The 24,557-nt window shown below is 39.6% G+C and overlaps 1 protein-coding gene across 1 annotated transcript in view; it reads right to left on the bottom strand.

Annotated features, from left to right (window-relative positions):
• Window positions 1–24,557, bottom strand: part of LOC139695326 (centrosomal protein of 170 kDa-like) — a 277,342-nt gene that overhangs the window by 194,826 nt on the left and 57,959 nt on the right. The window contains exon 6 of the mRNA XM_071594033.1: window positions 8,213–8,473. Coding sequence (XP_071450134.1) covers window positions 8,213–8,473 — 261 coding nt within the window. The remainder of the gene's footprint in view (window positions 1–8,212; window positions 8,474–24,557) is intronic.

The following is a 24,557-nucleotide window of genomic DNA, read 5'->3' as shown; positions in this document are numbered from 1 at the left end:
GCAAAAATATAAGTTCCAAAGAAACTGCGGGAGATGCCGCAACAGTAACTTTTAACGGAGTCATCCGCTAATGTGCATTTTAATGCTACAATTTCAGAGCGTAAAAATCATTCGCCTTGACTGGGACTCGAACCCAGATCCCTCAATATCCGGTCGAGTGCTTTAGCCACTTAAGCTACCGAGGCGTCCTCTTAAACTCTGAAATTTTGGGGCTTTTAAAGGAACTAGATGTTATGACGAAATACCGTACATACAATGTCACATGCATTCGTAGTCGTGCGCGAGGCGCCACTGTCCACGAGGTTAAAAGCCAACTTTAAACACGTATGGTGTTTTCCCTTTGACAAATTCCAAAGAAACTGCGGGAGATGCCGCAACAGTAACTTTTAACGGAGTCATCCGCTGATGTGCATTTTAATGCAACAATTTCAGAGCGTAAAAATCATTCGCCTTGACTGGGACTCGAAGTTGGCTTTTAACCTCGTGGACAGTGGCGCCTCGCGCACGACTACGAATGCATGTGACATTGTATGTACGGTATTTCGTCATAACATCTAGTTCCTTTAAAAGCCCCAAAATTTCAGAGTTTAAGAGGACGCCTCGGTAGCTTAAGTGGCTAAAGCACTCGACCGGATATTGAGGGATCTAGGTTCGAGTCCCAGGCAAGGCGAATGATTTTTACGCTCTGAAATTGTTGCATTAAAAATATAAGTTCATACATTAATGAATATATACTTACTCATATATACAAAAACACGTACAAATTCATGCTTATTTACATCTTGCAACAATAGATATGACGAAGTACTAAGTATTATTACATAAAAGAAAAATACGAGGGTCATCCGGAAAGTAGTACCCGTTCGTGCCGCATGAAGTGCTGACGACGCGAGTAGCCGCTGGACGAGGTCAGATAGCTTCAGTGGCTTGTCTGCCTTCTCTGAGCCAAGTTGCGTGACGCTAGCATTGCCTGTGTTGTTTCTGTGATTGTTTACAATGTTTAAAAAAATTGAGAACGCCGCCAGTTGTGAAGTGAGGGCAGTGATTAAATTCCTCAATGCAAGAAACGTTCGCCCATGTGATATTCATCGCCAATTAAAGGAGGTGTATGGAGACAATGTAATGGACGAGTCGTCTGTTCGGCGGTGGTGTCGCAACTTCAACATGGGGAGGGGGAACACACACGACGATGAGCGTTCGGGGAGACCGTCTGTCATTACAGACCAACTGGTGAGCTCAGTTGACGAATTCGTGAGGAACGATCGGCGCGTCACAATTGATGACATCTGTGAGCATTTTCCCAATGTTTCTCGAACAATTGTTCATGAAATTGTTAAACACCATCTGCATTATGCAAAAATTTGTGCAAGATGGGTCCCTCGCGTATCTCAATGAGCTGGCGGCGAAGGACTATGCAGCAGGAATACAGAAACTTGTCACACGTTATGACAAATGCCTTAATTTGCTTGGAGATTATGTTGAGAAGTAGTTTAAAGTATCCTCTTTCAAATAAAATTTTTTATGTTTGTTAATATTTACTTTTGTGTCTTTATTTCACGAACGGGTACTACTTTCCGGATGACCCTCGTATTTAGGCCCTTGGGTTCGATTTCCTTATGAATATGTATCGAACGAGGCAAGAACGAATAAATGAATGATGTCAGCGACGATATCTACGACTTTTTATTTTATATCGATGGTGGAACCTACTAATACAACTTGGTACTATAATAAATCCCTCAGTGTCGCAAGAAATCCCAGGTGCTCTGTATTTTTCTAAAAGTCTATGGGGATTGGGATGGCGCGGAGGCTAACGTAGAGGCTTCCCACCGTGAGGGCCCAGGGTCAAATCCCGGAAGGGGCAGAATTTTTCCAGTGGTATTCCGTTCCCTACTTGAGGTGCTCTGTGGAGAGCACTTTGAGTACGACATCCGTCGGATGGGACGTTATACTGCGAACCTCTTGGCGCCTTTCGACAAGAGTAGGCTACTGCCGACGCCGGGTTTCGCTCCACCCTTCCTTTCCCATCCATCCTTAATGACACACATGATCTTAGCTCTCGGTCACCTCCCCTAAAACTACTACTACTAAACGCCTACGTCTTGAATGCTCTGTTCGAAATTCAACAGGCTCCGAAAGCATATCTCCAACAATCACATCACGCCTACCCTCTTCTCGTAGAAATAAACGATATACAGGGTTCGTCCGGAAAATAAGTGTACTGACTACTGATTTTTTTCCCGCCGCTCCAGGCGCGCCCAGCACCGCTCTGACGGGCTGCGATTGGAGGGGGGTATGTTGGCAAGCGACGCTGAAAAGGGCAGTCGGCTCTGAGCTGTGGTGTAGTGAGGAGCTCTGTTAACGCGAACCTCCACGCTCGACCCACGTCACGGAACGCGATGCCAAAGCAGCGTTATTCCATCAAATTTGCGGTAAAGCTTGGGAAATCGTCTACCGAAACTGTCGGTATGATTAACCAGGCTTACGGGGAGTCAGCCATGTCCAGAAACATGATCTTTCGGTGGCACAAGATGTTCGTGGAGGGCAGAGAAGAGGTCGACGACGAGTCTTCGAAAGGTTCCCGATGATGCCTTCGCGGGAGCGTTCCAGGTATGGGAACGCCGCTGGAACAAGTGTATCGTCTCACAAGGGTCCTATTTTGAGGAATATTAGCTTAAGATATGTAAAAGTGTAATAATTTTTTTTCCTGAGCTCAGTACACTTATTTTCCGGACGAACCCTGTATCTGGAAGATATTCTCTGAACCATTTACGATTTCTCAAAGGGCGTTTCCTTCCGTAGAACCCAAGTATTTGTCACGTATTCCAAATGTGACCAAACTAAAGCGGAATATCACCTGTCTTTCTTTCACATGTTCATTATTTTTCTTACAATACGTACAGTGAAACCCAGTTTTTTAAAGGCTTACCCGCATATCCTTCAAATACGTGAAGATAACTAACGTTATCAATAACCAACCTAATGGTTAAGTCCTATTGCGGTGGACTTAGCTGTCAAAAAAAGCACGAAATCCGAAAGGAACCCGCTGCCGCAAAACCAAAACCGAATGACAGTCGCACATCCGCCGTCTTATTTGTCGCGAAGGTGTGTCTCTTTAAAATTCCTTCCTCTCCTTGTCTTTTTGCGTGCCTCCATTTGGCGGGACGAGCGCACCGTTATGTCTCCTCGCCCCCTTGAGCACGCCCTGGAGAGAATGGAGGCCTGCCAACGCCACCCCACCCCCCCCCCGGCCCCAGTCAGCCCCCTCCCCCCGCGGCCTTCCTTAAGACACTTCCGCACTCTTTTGTCAGTTGAGAGGGGAGGGAGGGGCAGCGGGAGTGGAGACCAAAAAAACGGGACAATTTACACATATTCATCTGCAACCTGAAGTAATACGGGAGGATACTCGACCGTCATCCAAGTGTGAGCTCACACTGTTGATGACCACCTACAAACGACCGTCTACTTCATTTAGGAGCAATGCTTTATGCCTTCTATCCACCAACAACGTCGCATTTTTCCAGAAAGGTGCATTTTTTAAGAAAATTAACATTTGCCAACACCGAGGTTGTCATGTACAGAGACTGGTGGGCGCTTCGACTACGATGATCATTTCGCACAAGTTCTGACCTGTTCATCACTTATCCTTGGCAGTTAGGAAAAATACGGAGGAATCCCTAAAAACATGATACATAAATTCTCGTAAAGACTACAAAATGTTAAAAATTTCCGTTTCTTTAAAAGATATCATTCCATTATTGATATTCTTGGGTTTGTCTCCCAGCGTTTCGTGTACAGCTTACATTCTTTACTACAATCCGTCAGGAGAAGCTTCATGCTAAACAGTGTTTTTGTATAAAAACATGCAAACTTAACTCCCGACCAAGAATTCCAAGTAAAAATTCCAAATGAATATGAATATCAGAATAACACCCTCCGAACAGCATCGTATTAATAAATGCAAACATAAATGAGGCATCAAAATGTAAATTACAATAATAAATTACATAAACATTTTAAATGAAATGGCAGAGAAATATCCGCTCATTTTTGTCCGTCAATGGAAAACCAACGCGCCTTTAAAATCACGCCGACGATAATGCACTACACCCCCCGATCCACGCCACACAAAACCAATCCCTCAATCCACTCAACGGGAGCCATCTTTAACGGACAATTCCTAACGACTACCATTTGTTTCTTGTTTCCGTAGTTCTCAATCGTTCCTATTTATAGGGTGTACGATATTTGAAAGAAAAAACTTAATGTTTCCTCTCCACAGAAATTTCCACGTGTTAACCTGTAGGCTTTTCATGCGTCTTGAGATAAGGATGAGGTGATCACGGAAGATGGACTCGATACTACCAGCCGAGAATCGACTCTAGACTGCGAGGTTGTAATTAAATGGTCTATATTGTAATAAAAATGCATACAGAAATTCAATAAGTATTAAAGCTTCAACGGTAAACCCAAACAAAAAAAAAATCAAGCTTGGAGGGAATATTCAAGATCCTTACTAGAACCTTTACGAAAGTTCAAAGCTTTACCAAAATTCTGTATCATTAATAGTGATTGCTAAAGGGCACTTGGTACATCTATTTGTAATAAGCTTGAACTCTTATTCCTTTGAAATCGTATTCATTATTCTGAGCCTAAAGATTACGTTGGTCAAAGTTTAATTAAACATGATCCCAATCTCAAATTATTTTACATCACCGGATAATATTCCGAGAAAATAACCATCCTTGTCTTTCACAGAGACTCGTACCTTAATATTTAAAAATCATATCATAATATCAAAATCCTGCACCTTTTCGCAAAGATACCGGAAAATATTATACATCAATTCTGTATCACTACGTCGCAATTCTATTTCTTAGAATAAAATGTTTCTATCTCACATACCGCAACATATAACTAGCCAAATACGAATTTCGAGTTTCACATTGGTATAAAATCGGGTCATGGAAGAGCTAAAACACGCCAAGCCTTAGTTAGCAGAGCTACATTTTGTAGAGTTGAAGAATTCTCTGAATTCATCCTAATTACGGAGAGACTTCCGCAGGCCACAAAGGTCCAGAAAGAGGGAACCCGTTCGTGCAAGAGGACCTGGGCCGCGTTCCGAAGTTGAAACGGGGACATGAAGAATGGGAGGATGCATTTTCGAAATCTTGTTTTTTTTTACAAATTTGGGGAAAAGAACGTCATTAGAAGATGAAATCGTACGGAGGAGTGAAAAAAGGCTAGGAAATAATAGAATCTAATCTAAATATAAAATTATCGTACCCACGGTCGTGAATCACTGAAAACGAGATAGCCGAGAGACTAAACTTGATAGGCTCTCGGTTTGTAAAGGGGGGAGGTAAAAACAAAGTTACAAGTAAGGGGAAAGATAGGGAGCACGCACTAGGTCACTTGGGTGTGTTTGGGAAACAGTGTTTGGGGTAGGCGAAACTGTTTCCCAAACACACCCAAGTGACCTGGAGTGTGCTCCCTATCTTTCCCCTTACTTGTAACTTTGTTTTTACCTCCCCGCTTAACAAACCAAGTGCCAATCAAGTTTAGTCTCTCGGCTATCTCTTTTTCAATAGAAATCAGTCCATATCGATATTTAAGATTGAATCACTACGTAATAAGCAAACCGCATTTCCTTACACTAGTAATGCCGTGTATTCCTACACTTGATCAGATGCTGATTTTAAAAATCCAAGAAGAAGGAAAGAAATAACGGTGGGGATTCCTTAAGTTAACTGAAAATAAAAGGCACTTAAGCTTCAATCGCGAAGTTAGAATGACCTAGAAAAAAATATCCCCAAAATAATTATTTAATTGACAACTACTATACGATTGTAGTTTGATTTGCCATTTAACGACCAAATGTCGCACATTTCCGATTGAAATTGCTTTGAAAATATTTTCTCGGATGTCAATCTTATTTTTTATGCACGTAATTATTTGAAATGGTTCCAACAAACCCTGTAAGGAATTTCGGCATGTTCCATTGCTAAACAAAATGTACCTACGTTTCCAAAATTTATAAATTCTAAGAATATGACACGTAGTTCTTAATGCATAGAAAAATCAGTAAGTAGAGTTCTGATTTGATATACACACAAATTACAAACAATATATAAGTTATTATTAATCTCATCAATTGATCTGTGTCAATTTACCTAGTCATATTTTAACCCTCTGGTCCAAACCATACAGCTAAGAGCCCAGCCCAATGAAAATTTTATTTGAGCCACATCACCGATTCTAGTGCAGGAAAATTACTTCTGAAGCAGAATGAAAATATTCTTAAAATATAAAACTTTTAATAAATGAATGGACACTTCCAGGATGCTATGGACGTAATACTCGTAGATCAATTTTATGTCAGACTTAAAGAGAGACTTATTCTAATCAGATATTAATATTTTTTTAAATATTAGATTTCGATGTTTAGAATTCACAATTTGAATATAAGACTAAGAGCTATGGACTTCTAAACCAAGAGAGGAATTTACAGAAGGCACACGAGATCCTATGCAACACTTAGTAAGTCCTTGTGATAATTTAGCCTATCTAACGAATTACTGTTTCATCAATAAGAGGCATAACGATTATCTAACAATTTCCACTCCTCAAAATGCTAATCGAAAGAATGTATGTAACAATTCAACGCAGATTAAAAACGATAGTAGGGGCTGCTACCTTTTGGAATTTACTCATAATGATAGAAAAACTGCAGTTTTCTCAATCGCAACGCAACTCTTCCGTCGCAATCTCTTTAATCTTCGATCTTTCTGACCCCTTTATACGTAGCTTAAAACCATTTGGCATCGAATGTAACCATCCGATACGATAAAATCAATTGATTTTGGTCCCACTTCCACCAGACAAGGATCCATACTTATACCAAATAGTGTCATTGAACGGCATGCTATTTATCATACATGTAAAATCATTCCGTCGTTTCCAAAATAGAAAATCAATACAAAAGATTTGTACATCAATTGCCTAATTCTTAGATGCACGAGATATAGATTAATGTTCGAAGGTGAATGTTAGACAGGAAACGTATGCATTCCATACGTAGGCTTTGCTGAGCGTGGGAATACGGATTCCTTCAGTGAGATTTCATCATTCCTGAAAAACACCCAGGTCCCAATCTTCCCGATCCCCCCATCTCGCTTGTGAAGAAATAACTTTGACCCCGGTGAGTAAAATGACACAAACCACAGTAATCAACCCGCACGATGGTTTGGTAGGCGAGGGTAAAGTTCACTTCGTGTTAATTCAAGTGTTACGTGTGCCATTCATGCGTACATTCAGACTAGAAGGGACAATGCCTTACCTAGTGTCACCGGCGGTTTGGAGGAACAATCTGGCAGCCGAAAAATCACACAATATGGATATAGTTTGGAGTTCTCAAGACACCATATGATTTTGAACCCGGGCCCTAGGGGAAGGAGCCGAACTCTAAATCACCGTTAGTACGCCATCTAATGAGCTGACAAACCGTAAATACCATATGCTCAAATACTATTAAATTATATGGACCACAAGCGCAAATAGCCTTTACTGCAATTTCCTTTACGTGTACTACAAACTAAAGAATATTGCGTCTCAAAAAGGGTTTTACATGAATCAAACACACAAATGCAGAAATTTACCCGGCAGAAATAATTCGTCTTCGCAATTCAACTCGAACCTAGATCACTGGATTCTCGATTTCCACAGTTGAGAGTACGCCTCGGTAACCTAACTTGATAAAGCGTTCGAACGAAAGTATAGGGATCCGGGTTCAAATCCCGGTCAAGGTGAATAATACGTATAATGTAAAATATCTGCACTTCGGTGCACATCAGCGGATGACTCAGTTAAAATGAGTCGCGGTTGCCGCAGCTCTTTGACTTCATCGCACAACCTCATTTCAGCCTTCCGATTTATCCATCAGAATAACATATGATATAACCCGATTCAAAACTTAGTGAAATCTAGTGCACAATTAAATCAAAATTTTACAGATTTAAATTTAAACCTAACAACTACCGGTTTCGTAGACCATTCGGCATCAAGTGCTGTGGTGGCCATCTGATGATGCCAACAGATAGACGAAACCAATCGCTTTGATTTCATAAAAATCCGCTGAATGTTCAGAGTCAACTGTATGCATGAGGGCATATCCTCAGGCGCTGGATGGTCACTAAAGGTTACCGTGGCTTACCTTGCATGATGGGAACCCTGTCGGCCGACTTCGACTTCGAGAGGCAGCCCCTGACGATGTCTCCGTTGGAAGGGGAGAGCTTGTGGGCCTCCCACCAATCGGGGGGTCCGTAGAGGGCGCTGGAGTTCATGGCCCCCCTCCGGTGACCCCCGCTCGTCCACCTCTCCCTCTGCTGTCCGTCCAGCGACGAGCCCCTCGTGACGGTCTGCATTCGACCGTGGGGCGGCTGCTGGGAGGGTGGGCCCGCCCCGGGTGGAAGATCTGCGGGAGGCAAGGGAAATTAGGTTGAACACCTCATCTATATACTGTACAAGGTATGGATTCGGGTTAAAAGCGGTTCGGGGGTATGCCGGAGCGAGCGTTCTAACTGGATATATCGATTAAAACCCTTGCCTCGAGTATGCGCCAAGGAGAGGGAAGGGGAAAAAAGTTAGCCAGGAGATTCACGAGGAAATGAATCAATAAAGGCGCATAAATAAATAATTGATTTAAAAAATATTTAGAATGCATCCCAATGAAACCTAATATTAGAATGAACTTTAAAAAAGCACATTCTTCCAGAAAAGAGAATTGTTTTGAATCTGACGCCATGATTCAGTTTACTTAGAACTGCAGCATGATTGGTGGAAGTCAGAATCCCATATTTTACAGAAAATTATAGGAATAGGATATTTACCATGATAAAAAATAAAACAAGAGAAATGATATTTTTGTGGATACGAAAAATTATACATATTAACTAGAAATCACCTGGATGCAATCAAATCAGTTCCCATAAAAAATTCTTCCCGAATGAAAAGTAATTTCAAAGGGCAGTGGACGATGTCAGCATGGTAAAATAACTCAAGATACAAAACGGAATATGTGAAATCATTTCTCTGCGTAACTTCGTTCCTAATTTCAAACACCAGGGCAACTTATGCCTATAAGTAATGCTAATCACAATACATTTCTCCTGCGCTTCGTAAGTTTCATCTTTCTGAAAGACGTCTTTGAGAATAACGTATTTCGTCTTTCTGATTCTGAGTTCCCAAGCTTCGAAGTACTCACGCCCGACGAAGATTCCCCTTTCACGAATGCCATTATGTTGGCGCATTGTGACACAACCTCAAAGGAAATTCAGAGGGAATCCCTCTTTTAAAGAGGAAACCAGCGGGGGTGGCGAGCGCAAAATAAAGCATAAAAAAATGGCAACCCTTGAAGGTGGGATTGATTTAATTCCCGCGAGAGAAAATTGAGTTGTCCCGACCTTAAATCTCCCCGTAAGCGGAGGAGAAGATTATGGGAGGGGAGCGTCGGCGGAAGAGGGAGGCTGGCGGCGAGGGGTGGGGTGAGGCCGGAGATTTGGGCGAGGAGCAAAAGATTACGGTGACGGCAGACACGGGGAAAGGTTGAGGTCAAGGGTCACGGGAAAAGATGCGAGCGGCGTGGGAAAAATCGCAGGTGTCTTGGTGGCATCGTTCTAAAAGGACAGTGGTGGGTATCTATCCGCTTAATGAAAACGCTCTTCCGAGGCAGAGAGGATATTACATTAGCGTTGATATAAATGAAAACACGTGTTAGTTTTCAAAGCAATGGCGAGTAGAAACCGAAAATGGCTTCAACAGAGCATCAACACCAAATTTGCATCAAATAACGATGCGTTTGAAAACCTTCATATATCTTTGCCAATACAATACGCTGCAAGTAACCGCAAGGGAGTGTGAATAAGACGCCTAAAACGAAAATATGGAGGAAACAGTACGTCAGTAGGAGACGCGTATTAATTTTCAGTTTCCCGCTCTCTTCGTCCCGTTGTTCTTAATCTATTTGGGGGAATAACCTTCAGTGATCCTGGGAACACAATAAATCTCTTTAAAACGACGACTTTTCCATGGTCATCAAATCGTAAGTTCGATGATAAGTGAATTGACAATTCTCAGTAAATTACGCTTATGCAGTTTAGTTAGCCATCGATGCTTACATCAAAACTTCCTTGTGTTGACCCAAGGTGCGTATTGCTCCCTGGGCTGCGAGACTGAACACACATTAGCTTCAATTTTGACCGTGAGGATACAACGATTCTCTTCAGTGTCAATATTATAAGGTAGTTTAATGAGGGGAGGCGACGGAAAGCTAAGGTTATTTGTGATATTAATGGGATAATTTGGCTGAGGGTGGAATTTCACGTGGAGAGAAACCCGGTTTTCGCATTAGCCTACCATTATAATGAAAGGGGTCAACAAATTTAACGTCCCATCCAACGGACGGCGTACTCAACTTGAAGTTCCCTCCACACAGCCCCCAAGTAGGGATCGGAACAACTAGCACCTATTATACGCCACCACATCATATCCCCGATCCCAGCCCGATTTGTCTCATTTAATTCTTATTTTGTTTTTCCAAAGGAAAACGCCTCCTCTTAAGAGCTCAGAAATCGTATCTGATCGTTAAGAAAGAAATTAAACGGTAACTAGATACATAGTATGTCATTTACGGGAATGGAATCATTGGCTAGGTACCATATTCAAATGATCGACCGATTTGGAAAGTGAATGTGACCTCAGTCCGTAAGTAGTTAGCCTTAAGGTAATAACTAAAAAAGCCAACCATCTCAAGGAGAGATTCATTTATCAACCTGGCACAAGGATTATCATTCCTTAAGGGTACAGGAAAAGTGTTCGAATATTATAAGCACACATAGATAAATCTGTCATGCCTACTTGAGTGCTCATTCCACAAGAATTTCTAACACTCCATATCACTTGACGCCCTAGGAAATTGCTTCCGATCAGGTATAAATCAATTAGTGGAGACATTGTGGTTGAACGTGACGTTAGACTATTAGGAAACACTTTCTTCAAAGAAAACCGAATGAACAAAAATTTGAGATGTTTTCAATATTGTAGACTGGCGAACGGAAATACAACATCAGTCGAGTGGTGAGATTGGCAGCAACGAAGTAGCGCAAGCTCCAGTTTCGGAAGGTAGACAGAAGAAGGTGGCTGGAGAAAATTTCAGGGAAACGGAAAAATTAGAACGACAGGATGATAAGACTGTATAATGCGAGGAGAGATTAATGTACTAGTTGAAGATGGAGGAAGGAGAAAAATGAAGTGGATCGAAATGTGCTGATGCTGTAAAGAGAAGCTTTAAAAGTTCACCAAGAAATGAGTTTAATAAAAAAAACTGCTGTTTTCGAAAACCTACTTAGTTACAGTACAACGCCTATATTATAAATAAATTAAACCGATGTTTTTCAAATACTTTGAGAAGATATGTTTGTAAAAAATAAATAATAAAACAATCCCTTGAAGTGATGGATTCATACGTGAAGATTTCGACAACGGTGAAATGAGAATGCTTCCATGATCGAAAAACTTCTGCGGCTCGCTAACTACATCTTTTCTGTTTGAACTCTTACATTGCTTTTTATTTGCTGATTTTTTATTCTCAAAAGCATTAAATGAATGTTATAGGCACCTCAGGAGTTGGTTTAATGGGAATAATAACAGGTAGAAGTGTTGTCGAAATTCAGAAAATGATTTTTTTTCAATCATTGGCCTTCGACAAAAGTCGAGCCAATATTATCACAAGAATAAATCATTAACTTTCACGTAATGATGTGATGTGATATTAATATAGTCAAGTCCATGGTATGAGCGACCTCACGCGACCTGCATCAATATAACATACAAATGTGTAATAATAAGAAATAATTCATACTCACCAGTATCACTGATTACTCAGTGATACTGGTCTAAATCTGGCTGCTATTATGCTGGCTATTAACTTACCATGGAATATTTGCCATCCTCAGTGATATAACGAAAGATTATATCATCGAATTAGAAATTTATCAGCCATCAGATACTGATTCCTATCATTACAGCAGAAATACTTTTTTCACATAAAAAACGTGACGTTTTTATGCTCAAAACCCAATGTTGGTGGTCGATATTTTCTATCGGTCCCCCCACTTTCAAGCATTTAACTGCGAAAAATATGCCGTGGATACTGTAGTAACCGCCAATGTTTTGCAAAGGAGAAAACATGAAGAGCTCTACAAGAAAAAAGAAGAATAAAATCCCATTTCCGATTCAGTGCAAAAGGAATGGGTGTAGCTACAAATAAAACACTGCGACGTTTAGGCCAAGGTCCGATAAAAACTGGTTTTCGAATGCCAGCGCCAGCGAATGAGATAATCCCTACTGCGATACGAACCAAATTAATCAATCAAATCAGAGTGACCGGCAATAAAAAAACGACCTCTCATATAATTGGTTCCATGAACAAAAAAATCACAACAAAAACGTGAGGAGCGGTAATTTCTTCTCCGGATGAAAAAGAATAAATTGATCAACAAAATCGGATTTCGTATTTTGATTGAGTCCGTTAAAACTTCCCTGGCCATAAAATCGTGGTTGGTAATGATAAAGGGATCGGGTTGGTGCAGTGGCTGATATAATTGATTCCCACCTCGTGAGAATGGGTTTTAATCACGGCAATGGTAGACTTTTTCGTAAGTATCCCTATCTCTACTTGGGTGGCGCTGTTCTCTGCTTTCCACTTCACGTCTCACCTTGGGTAGGGAGAGGGATCGATACGTGACCAATCTGCGTAGCGACTTACGATATGATGCAATATCAGGTCAACCAGACCAGAACCTTTACGGTGATGCTCTCCTGAAAAAACAAAATCTGACATCCGACACGACCATAAACCCTCGTACAATGCCGAATACTTCCTTCCTCCCTCCAGCCCCTTCCTCGCTTACCCAACGTCCTCCTTATCACAGTCTCGAAAAACCTATGACGAATCAAAACGCTGCCCTGCATTATTCACACCGTCTCTCAGCCTGTCCAATTCCTAGAGCTTTATTGTTTGTCAGTCTCTCTGTTAGTTTTATTTTTCCAATTCTTCTCCACACCTGTATCTCATTTATCTTCAATCTGTCCATATCTTCCAACATCAACAAAGAAATCCCGTAACTACACAAAAATATGATCCATTTTAACGTTTTCACCATTATTTTCTTTACACAATTACATCTATTGCCTGCTAAAAACTTCCGAATCTTTAGAAGTATTTCTTTACCTAATGTCATTCGTCTTTTTTGTCCTACTACTCCGACCATATCGGTCGAAAACACCGCCAAGATAGGCAAACTGTTCCACCTATTCTAGATTACGACCTCCTCCTTTAATGTTGAAATTAGCCTTCCTCTTTCTTAAAAACTACACATTCTATCTTTGGTTTATATTAACCATCATCCCATACCTATCACACATATCATAACGCATCCGCAATTAATTGTAACTCCTCGGATAACTGGCAAACGAAAGCTTGATCATCCGCAAACCTGATTTTATGAATTTATTGACTTTCATTCCTATATTCAGTTCTTCCCGTGCTCTTCTTCTGTACCATTTCCTCCGCATACATCCTGTATACGTTGAACAGCACAGATGAAAATGGGCGCCCGTCTTACAACTCTTTCTCACACAGTCCATCCGCCACTCGCACATGAGCAGTCTCAGACTTGTAAATGGTGCGGATAAGTCAAACCCTCCAATTTACCCCAATTTCCTGTGCTACAATTTACTATCGTACTTCAATTGTCCAAAGCATTCTATCTTTCTATACGAGTTTACCACATTAACCCAATCACACGCCTTCTAAAAAAGTATGAAACAAACAAAAACTAATCTGAAGAAAACTCCCGGCCAAATTCCTCCCTCCTAAATGCTACGAATTAGTCTATAAAAACTCTTCCTCCTACGTTCTCCTAAACCTTTAAGTAGTTCCGCGGGAATATTGTTTACTTCCTGATAATGTTTCCTCCTTCTTGGATAGCGTACCAATTTCACCCTACCTTGTTAAACCTTGCACTAAGTTTCCACCATGCTTATTTTGTCATATTAGTGCCCATTTCGATTTATAATTGACTATTTCCTGCGTTTTGGGCGTACACTTTTCCCTTTCCTTATCTCGTCTCTCTCTCTATTTGCCTAGTCCGTGATCCAAGGTTTACTTGTCCTTTACCAACTTATTTATCCAATAGTTTCCTTTGCTGTTTTTTATATCCCTATTTTTTGTGTTCCTATTTTTCTTCTATCGCACATATCTCACTTTCCACGCTCATAATATTCTCTACAATCTCCTGATACTCCTTCCTTTTCTTCCCCAGTTTATGCTTCTACATCCCATTCCCTCAGTCATCTTCCCTGTTTTATTCTCTTGAATTTGACGTTTAACTTCATTAGTTCCAAATCATGATCTTATTCTTTGATTGAACAATAAACTAAAAACACAGTCGCAAAACATCATTTATTCCAATTTGTAATAAATAAACCATCAAGATTAAATATGAGGTTTCAGCCAACGCTACGCATGTAAAACTTTTTTCACCCACCTTACATGTAAATCGCAATCTGGTCTTCGAAAGGCACCATGTTATGGGAATGATCAACTCAGAATAATTTTACGAAAGATGAGATAAACTCCTAAAAGAGTACAATTTATATATATATATATATATATATATATATATATATATATATATATATATATATTGTTCATAGCATAAAAGAGAGAAACGCGAGATGCCTACACAGTGCCAACACAAACTACGTAAGTACCAATATGACATAGAAGATAACGTCGTGGCCGTAATCAGTAACCACATTATTTAGGCTGCGATGAAATTAATCCATTATGCAACCTTAGAGGCTTAGTCAACTGACCACCAACGCCACTGTTAGCCACAAAGAAACCGCAGGAATCGTTCCAAACCAAGCGCGCACCATGGACTGAAAAAAGGTCTCCTGAGAGAACTGGGAGGACTATAAAGTCACCGACTTCAAAAATTCTTGAGAGATTATTGGTGCAGGAAACTAATAAAATACTCCCAGGGCTTAAAGATTTAAGCCAGTATAAAAGCCAGTAAAATATCTAGAATAGGAAGAGAATATTTACACTTGGAATGAAACCCGCAGGTGTTCCATGGTAACGGTAGGCCAAGTGTAAGTTTTTAGATGATATTAAACAAAATGGGTCGCATGCACTTATTCGCCATTTAACTTTAACTAAGTTAAAACTATTTTTATAAAAAAATAGTTTTTATAAAACTATAATTAACTAACTTTAAGTCCTGCACGTATTTTTTCCTCATCCACCGTTAACTTCTTTTTATCATAAATGTTTGTCAGGCTTGACTTGGTCCCTGCTATCCCATTCAGGGTGTTCTTCCGCGATTTCCATTTCTTCCACCGCTTCCTTCAGCAAGCCAGAGCGAAATGAAAACCGGTTAAGTTTATCCCATTTTCTTTTTATTGTTTCCAATAATCTGCCACCCATTGCAGAACCTATTTGTTAGTAAAAAAATGTTCATTTGATCTTCCTCATTCATTTCTGATTGTTACCACCGTCTTAGTAGAGGCTAGATAAAACTTAGTGGAGTACACTTGATAAATTTGTCTTGATCGAGTATTTTGTGCCGTGAGCTTACTCCTTTTGGGTATCCTTCTTCGACTATGCTATTCTGCTGTACGCTTCCTTTCATTAACTGCCATTCTATTGCTTCAATTTTAGGCAGTCTAAAAAATCGAGGAAATTTATGCAAACAACTAGACTGAATAAAAATATTTTCTTTCTTGGAATCTTAAAAATAAACTTCACAACTTTGTGGAGGCTCTAGCCCTTGGCTCTAGGTTTAGATTGCTCGTCCGTTCAGTCTGCATCACCACCAAGTGTGCACTACAACCACGGCCCGTGAAAGCCTAAAATCCGCCCGCCGTCGATTATCATCTTTTGATCCGGCCCGCATTATACCTTCAGCTATCTGATGCAGCCGTTCTCTCAAGACCTTCGGGGATCCCAACCATCAACGGACTTTAAAGATAAGGCTCCTTCCCTTCTTTGGCCTGCCGCATTCTCCATGCATTCCCTAGGCAATAAACCTCTCACGTCCCCGCCCTCCCTGTTTTCCTTACAAGATGGTGCAAAGGGTAGGGACGGGTTTATTTATTAGTCTTTGGACGATTTTTCATGGTCGTGAGATATCAAAAATCGTGATGGAGCAAGGGTGTAGACGAATTTAAATTTAAAAAAATGAACTAAAGTGGGCGCTGACAACTTAAACCACTCCTGGATTACTAATTCCTTTATATTCTTAGATAATATGAATTCTTGTATATTTTCTTAGATTTCTTTGATAATTTAAGCGGAATTAAATTATTTTCAACCGGAATTCAATGTATTCATTCAAAGCAATTTATATATTTAAAAGTACCTTAAGGACGGTCCCTACCTACTATTTTCTTCTATGTACTACGAGACCTTCCTCTTTCTTCCCCTTCAGTATTGTTTTCATTTCTTCATAACTTCTGCCAACCGTCATTCTGTCTACAAAGCTTATTCTCCTCCTATCCCTATCTCGCTTACTCAAAGTTCCACCTTCTACGCATCGCCGCCTTCAATATCCCACCTCCTTTCAATATTTCCTCCATCCATTTTCTCTGCCTTTTTCGGAACTTCTTCCCTTCGCCCACCCTATTTAAAACCTCGGCGTTTGTCTTCCTCTTTGTCCCACTTATTTTCTCCATTCTCCGCCGCAACCACATCTAAAAAACCACCAAGCTACCTCCTCTACCTAGTCTTCCTCTGACCTCAAAGACCAGGTCCCACAACCATAAAGCACTCTACTCCATATTTAAGTTTTTACTAATCTTAATAAATGTATAGTGGTAAAAATACCGGTTACATATATTTTAGTCCATTCGCATTGTATTAATCGTCAGCCTTATTTAGAACCTCTCCCCAAGGAATACAACTTTTGCATGGTGGACCGATGACCCACGGAAATGTATTGGCGGGAGCGGTGACGGCTATTGGTGGGGGTCGATAATGCCAGATAGAAGGGTTGGAGCTAGATGAAAATGTAATACGTTGAGTGTGCGAGAGACCCGAAAAGAAAACTGCGTTTGCACCTCAGTGAGTTGGTCACGAAGACGTCTGACCCAAGTTCGGTGACCATGTTCAACTATAGTATGAGAAATTCTAAGAAACCTCAGGAGATGCAGCAAAGGTAAGTTTCAACGGAATCACCTGCTAATTCATACTACAATGTAAAACTTTCAAAGTGTGAAAAGGGATCCCGGTCGAGGCGAATGATTTTCACACATTGAAAATGTTGCATTGTGATAGCATAACGTTAATAAGTATATTGATGAAGGAAACGAGAAATCATCTCAATTACTCATTCCATGAAACTGATATGGACAGAAAAATAACTACATTATTAATAAATCTACTGCATTTACTTTGAAGGACTGCGCACAACTTGCATAGTGTTTCGAAAACATACCATATCTAGAGAGTTGCATGCCTCGAAAAGTAAATAAAATATACACTCGTACTTCAAATATGCCATGGAGTATATAATTAAAGAAAGGAGGAATTCTAGCATACCCTGCCGCATTAAATATGGTAATGTGGGGAAAATTGTTACCTATTTTAAGCACTGCAATAGTCCTGAAATATATGAGGTAATTTTCAAGGACTGCTTAAATCATATCGAGGTCTATAGGAACTGACTGTCATTTTCATAGCCCTAAAACGTAAGTAATACGAATAGAATCAACAAATTTTCTAAGAAATTATGCCTTGACCTAATTCCTTTCCTTTTAATGAATTAAAGAAAATGTTATACCGATATCACAGCTTATGGAACTCATACTTGGTGTTCGGTAGTGTAATTATCCATAGGAACCTTTCAACAATCAAGTCCGAATCTTAGCGTAATTATGTGAGAAACATAACATTAGGCAATCAATGGCAGTTTTCAAATTTATTTTGGGACTAGATTTGTCATCAACTCTCCCAAGCGGCGAGGCACCAAAGTTTTCAGCCTTGCCTGATCATCATGCGGGACGCGAATTCTCGACTTCTGATTTAGGCGACGAAGTGGCTTGTCCGCGAACCAATTCGATGTAACGACACAGGACACCGATTTTTTCATAACACGACTCGATCATTAGTCACGCGGTCATACTTAAAAATACTGCAAGGATTCGCATCACGTCCACCTTCGGTTCGTTAATTACGCAAAGCATTATAGAGAATTTGTCGTCAACCGCTAATGCGCCAACGCAAACAAGGGACAGAATTGGAGGAAGACTGAAAAAAATACTGGCGACAGAGAAAATTAGTCTATGGGTTGTTGAGGGGTGCAAAAGATGTGAAAATTTTTCATAAGCGAGAACGTAGGATGGAGTATATTAAGCGATACGAGCGGTACAGAGAAAGGTAATTGTCCCTAAAATGTGTGAATTCACACAACGTAGGAATTCGTATTGGTGAGCTTCACCGACAAAACCAACCTCAGGATTAATTAATAAGGCGGCAACCCATCCGCCGAAAGCATTTAAACCAGGCTCAAAAACTCTTTACTCGGCGAGAATTCGTGCACAATTTTGCACGTTGGTTTAAGCGGACATCAATTTGAATGCAACGTTACCGCAAAAATGATTTCAGATCTCAGATTTCGGACAGGGCTTTCACATTCTTAACACCAAAATATAATTGAACCGCGCGGTAATTCACTTTCATAAAAAAATGCTTCATCGACTCACGCAAAAAATAACGCCAATGGTCTGTTCTCACAACAGCAATACACTCAATAGAAGTTCGATTCAAACGACGACTGACCTCCTAAGATTACTCCTCCCTTCTCGAAATATTTCATCAGCTAACCGAATGTTTATGCAAACTGAGATGAGTATTCTTACTCCTCAAAAGTCTTGAGCAGCGTAACGATTTTTAGGAAGGTTTAGCACTGCTGATGGCTCAATGCTTTGATTCCAAAGTTTTAACCCATCCCTAATTAAATTTAAAATGAATATTGACGCCAGCCATGCTTTAAAATACATTATTTATGAATAATTTTCTATCGTATTAGATTTATAACGGTGAAAACTGTAGTATATACCATATGATTTCAGAAACACTTAGTAAAAGAATATAGACATTTTTTCTGTGCACTATTTTCTTCCTTCAGCTTCTCATAATTTTTACCCCCCTGATACATTCCCTATGTCTTCCTCCTACTTTCCCACCCATCAAATATTTTCATTACCTTATTATTAAGTTATTATCTACTGTGTTCGAATTTGAAGTCTCTGATTTCAGACAGGAAAAGAATATAAGAATTTTTTTACAAATGGTACATTATTTTCTTCTTTCCTTCAATTTCTCATAATGTTTACCCCTCTTTATACAAGTATAGTCCCAATGCCTTTTTCCTACTTTCTCGCTTATCAAATATTTTCACTTCCATTTCAGATTTCAACATCCCAGGTCTCTAATTTTCTCTCCCACTTATATTTTTTACAGTTTCCTTCCAATTTTGTCCCTTGAAAGACACGAAAGAAGCAAAATGCGGGGAATTATGATCTTACAATCCCCGAGAGGAGACCCTCCGACCAATTTCAGAGTCACCTTACTTCATGGTAAAGGCGGCGAGAAAATTTTCGTCGACCTCTCACTCCCACTCAATTGGCGATGAATACGAACCCAAACCAACGCGTCGATCAAAATCAGCTTTCTGAAGCGAAATTAAGCAGCTTGTCCCTCTCCCACACGTGTATGAAATCACCTCTTCCTCAGCCTTCTCCTCCTCTCTGCAAAGCCAACTTTCCTTTACTTTTTTAACCTGCTCTTAATCAAAGATATCAACCAACGTTTACTCCTAAGATGGTCCGGATTTTCGAAAGGCGGAAAAAGTGATAGATGAAAACTCATGTTGGAAATCTTTAAGCAACTTTGCAATGAAAAATAACGAAGTTAAAACTTCCAGTAAGCGAGAAATCGTAAATAATCCCTTCAATCGGAATAAAAAAAGGTTTGATTAAATTTAAATTTTAATCAGCTTCCACGAAAAACTAGCAGATAATGCAAATTAACATATGTACGTCATGAATACGGACACACCCGTTGTATGCAAATCCCTTCGACTATTGACGGGTTCTTGAAATCTGCTTGATAGTTCGAAAATTGTATGTATTGCCTAATGAAACAACTCTCGGGTCTCCTCGCAAGAAACATTGCATATAATTCATTGAATATTTTTTGGAGATACTATATAGATTATCTCAGTGAAGGTAGAAAGCGCACCAATATTCATCCATCCCGACACCGGTTCAACCCCTAAAAAGGATCAGATTTCCCGAATTTGAATTTAACTTGCAATGCCGAATAATTTTTAAGTGCAAGTATTTCCAGATTATTAGTACAGCAAGTTAACACTCAAGATAGTAGCCAGACTCCACCCTGGAGAAATAGTTCAATGGTAATGCGCATATAATACCGAAGAGACCCTACAATCTATAGGCACATTATATCAAAATCAAAAATAGTTGTTTTCAGATATTCAGCCAAAAAAATGCATAGATACATTTTTCCAAGCTTACCCGGAAATTATTTTTATAAACAGCGTTCCACGTGTTTGCAGTGCTCTAAATCTGTATAATCAAAAGATTTTTGTACCAGTTCTTCTTACTATGCACCCACGGTGAAGCCACCCTTTATATTTTAGACTAACTACTTTTAAATACTTACTATTCAAGTGAAAATATATGGATACACAAATTATGAAGAACAATTTAATTTTTAGATTTAATGTAAGAGAACACATTTGGAAATTGAAAGGGCAAAGCGAGTGAAGCTCGTGTAGAGCGAGAAGAAATTAAATAGCACGAGTTATAGCTTATCTGCCGTTTGTTTTCTACAAACATTTTCTACTCTCATTATATTTGACGAAGTTCTGTAAACGGCTAATAAAAACATATTTAAAATACTTGACGCAATTAATAAATAGTGTTAGCAATAAAAATTATTCAAATGGGAAAATGGGGTTGAAATAGATATAAATACGTCGGTTCTTTAGAATCACATTCGAGAGGTATTTATACATTTCAACCAACTTTGAATTTACCCATGATGGCCCAAAACTGGGATCGTCCGAGTATTTTGGTGATGCCGCAGCTGTGGCAACGAAATGCAACGACAATGAGGCAAGGTATGCGGAGTATTGCGCTGATATCTATGAGCGACGTTACGATACAATTAAGAGTTGCGCGATAATTAATTTCTACTGGTAAATATTGATTGAGATTACGAGTATAGGTGGGTATATTTAGCAACGTTTAATACCAGCCACAGTCTACCGGCTTAAAGTTTTCAATCAACCCTGTCACCACACATTACTGGTACTCCTTGGCAAAATGATACAAAATATCCTCACAACCCAAGTTAAAATAGCTCGTTTTTTATTTCTGCTTACTTTCAACCTCACTTGATACTTTTCCTACATCTACTTCGTTTTTCAAGCATTCTCCCCTCAGTTACCGTCTTCAGCATTCCACCGCCCCGACGTATCTCCTGCATCCACGTGTCCTGCCTCCTTCAAATTTCTCCCAAGAGCCCTATCTTTTTCCCTTCTTCACCAAGAATGTCACAGTTTGTTTTCCTTCTCGGCCAATTTTATTTTTGCCATCCTTCTCCACACCCATATCCCAAAGGCCTACAATCAATGCTTATCCTCCTATATCAACAACCAAGTTTCTAAAATTGCACAAAACAACTCCATATTAACATTTCCAGCAGCCTTTTATTTACACGTTTACTTAAGGCGCCTGTCAACAACTCCCACCTATTCGTAAGCGCTTCTTCATTGAACGCATTTCTTTCAGTAATATCCCCACTATTCTGCCTACCCTTCTCATCGAAATACTTCCAAAATAGGTGAACTCAATACCACAAGTATAACATTTTAAATGTAACGTTATCGCCAGTCGGGCACCAAGGCGGGAGACGAGGAGTTTTAACTTTCGTAATGCCGTTTAAATTTATAAAACACGTCTCTACCCAGGATAGAACATCGCACAACCTTGCTCGAGAATAATAAAAAGTATTATTAATTGGCATCGTTAAAGGGAAACGCGACTCACTACGTGTCACCCGAAGAAACTGCTCGTGACTTAAATAGGGAGTGCAGGTAAAAAAGATGGGAATCACCTTCCCACGCATTGATCCCGCCTCAGCGGGGAGGATGACACTGTGCTACTTTCCCATGCAGCAAGAGCTGAATCATTGCTTTTCACCCTGACGTAAGAATGACATTCACCACAAAATGAAAGGGGATCAGAGTAGATACCTCCCAAGAACCGCCTCGTGGTAGGAAAACAATGCACAGCGGACGTAATTAGACGCGCCAATCCCTCCAGGGGTGTAAACAACACACAAGACGGGTCATCAACTTCTTCCCGCACTCAGTAAAAAAATATTCATTTGGGACCGCACGCATGCATGAACGGGGCGACTAAAGTAAGTGAAATAAGAATGCATTTGGCGATAGGAAACCAACTGTTGGAATTACGTATGGTAAAAGAATTGCGCAAAACTTACTCATCCGTATAGCTCACAGATACGAAGCTTTATATTCGATGTACAAGGAACGAAAGTGTCTCGTGGGAAAATGTCGAGTAAAAAGTATGCCTGCAAGTGCTTGGCAGAATTTGTTTATGTTTTGACGCAATTACCCATGGTTTTCGCGTACTTATTACTGCTGCTAGAACATTCACATTCATTCTGAAGTAAAAAACATTTCACATGTTATAATTGGTAATAACTGACTAAACTTGGATGAAAATAATTCACATAAATAAACCATTTAGACTACGTATGATGAATGAATGAGGGAACTTCCAAATTTACTATCATCACGAAAGCATACCCCGAAAAAAGTTAACGGAATATCCTTCCAGAATCAAGTACGTAAGTAACAAATATTATGATCAAAAATGAACAATTGGTGCTCGATTGGGCGAAACATAGTTGATTAATACACTCCAAATTCACAGATGGAGAGTTTACAAGGAAGGTTTCCCTAACATGCTCGCAGCCCCAGATGGGCGTGAGAGACGGAGGCGCTGATGACTATACCTTCCTAGTTGAAGAGTAAAGAATAATCAACTGAGCGCAATGAGTAAATTAAAGTAAAAATACAATTCAGGAGAGCAAGAATAAATTAACTATATATATGATAAGTAACGTAATACCAGCTCACGCCAGCATATCTTGTTAAAGTCAGCTATCGTGTATTACTATATTATTTTATGGTCCATTGTGGTTAAATTATCTTTGCAGTCTTAAATGGATCTGCAAATTTGAAATAAATATGGTGGGCATTCGCTTAAGCTTGGTTTTTAATACTCAAACGCAATTTGAACTTTTCATTTTCGCTAACTCAATGCTTAGAAATAGTTAGTGGAGAAAATATTTTCATATTAGTCTCCTTTTAGAGCCTTATTGTCGCATAACTTACCACCGTTTTATTAAAACTATTTTTGTAACCATTCTACATCGTGAAAATTTTTTTTTCGTCGAAAACCATAATTAATTTATTTTGAATTGAAAATCACTTCCTCACCCTGGTTTAGTTTGCTTGGTGAGGTCGAGTTGGACGCATACTAAAATCCACGGCATGAAATACACATAATCAGCTAATATTTGCATTTTGAACGTAATGAAGTTCTATTTAATGCTCCAAATGGTGCACCACATTCATTAATACTGATTTAGTCAAACTACACAGTGAGGGTGAGGCATACACTGTTTTTTCAAAGTTTAATTAGTCCTTGGGCTAATTTTTCCCCGAAAATCACAAGTCATAAATGGAAATTGTGTTGTATTCATGATGGTGAAGCATCATACGATCGCAAAAAGAGCGGGTGAATTGAGAGCTTAAAACTATCTGTTCGTCAGGGTAGACTTTGATAATTTATTCAACTGTTTTCATTGGTCCGACATAGTGAAGTTAATTTAAATTAAAGAAAAAGAAATCATTAATATAGTGAAGGAAAATAGGATTTTGCTGGAAGAATCTCAAAGAAAGCTGCAGAACTGGGCTGCAAAAACACCAAGAGGAACTGTAAGAGATAGTTGCGAGGAAAATATTGCGAGTGTGAAGGAAGGAGAAAGTAGAATTAACAGGCAGTTTACACAAAATTATATTGGTTGGAAAGTCTAAGAAGCAGATGACAGCGTGATTCAGGATAAATGGCATTTTTTAACATCTCACTATCTACGTCAGTGGTCACATCTGCCTAAATCTACGTGAGTGGTAATTAAACCTCCATCCGCAAATAGAATCACACCCACACATAGCACAATAAGAACATTCTGTTGGATTTATCAATTTGAATTTTGAGCAAGAATATTACTTAAATAATCGCTGACGACCATTTGCAGGATTAAGTGGCTCGCCAAAACTTCAAAATTTCGCTACAATACCCTCAGAAAAAAA

Source organism: Hetaerina americana, unplaced genomic scaffold (genome assembly GCF_022747635.1).
Source record: "Hetaerina americana unplaced genomic scaffold, ioHetAmer1.1.p SCAF_6, whole genome shotgun sequence".
Classification (NCBI taxonomy): Eukaryota; Metazoa; Arthropoda; class Insecta; order Odonata; family Calopterygidae; genus Hetaerina; species Hetaerina americana.
The sequence above is the reverse complement of the archived record's forward strand: the minus strand, read 5'-3'. Positions and strand labels throughout refer to the sequence as shown.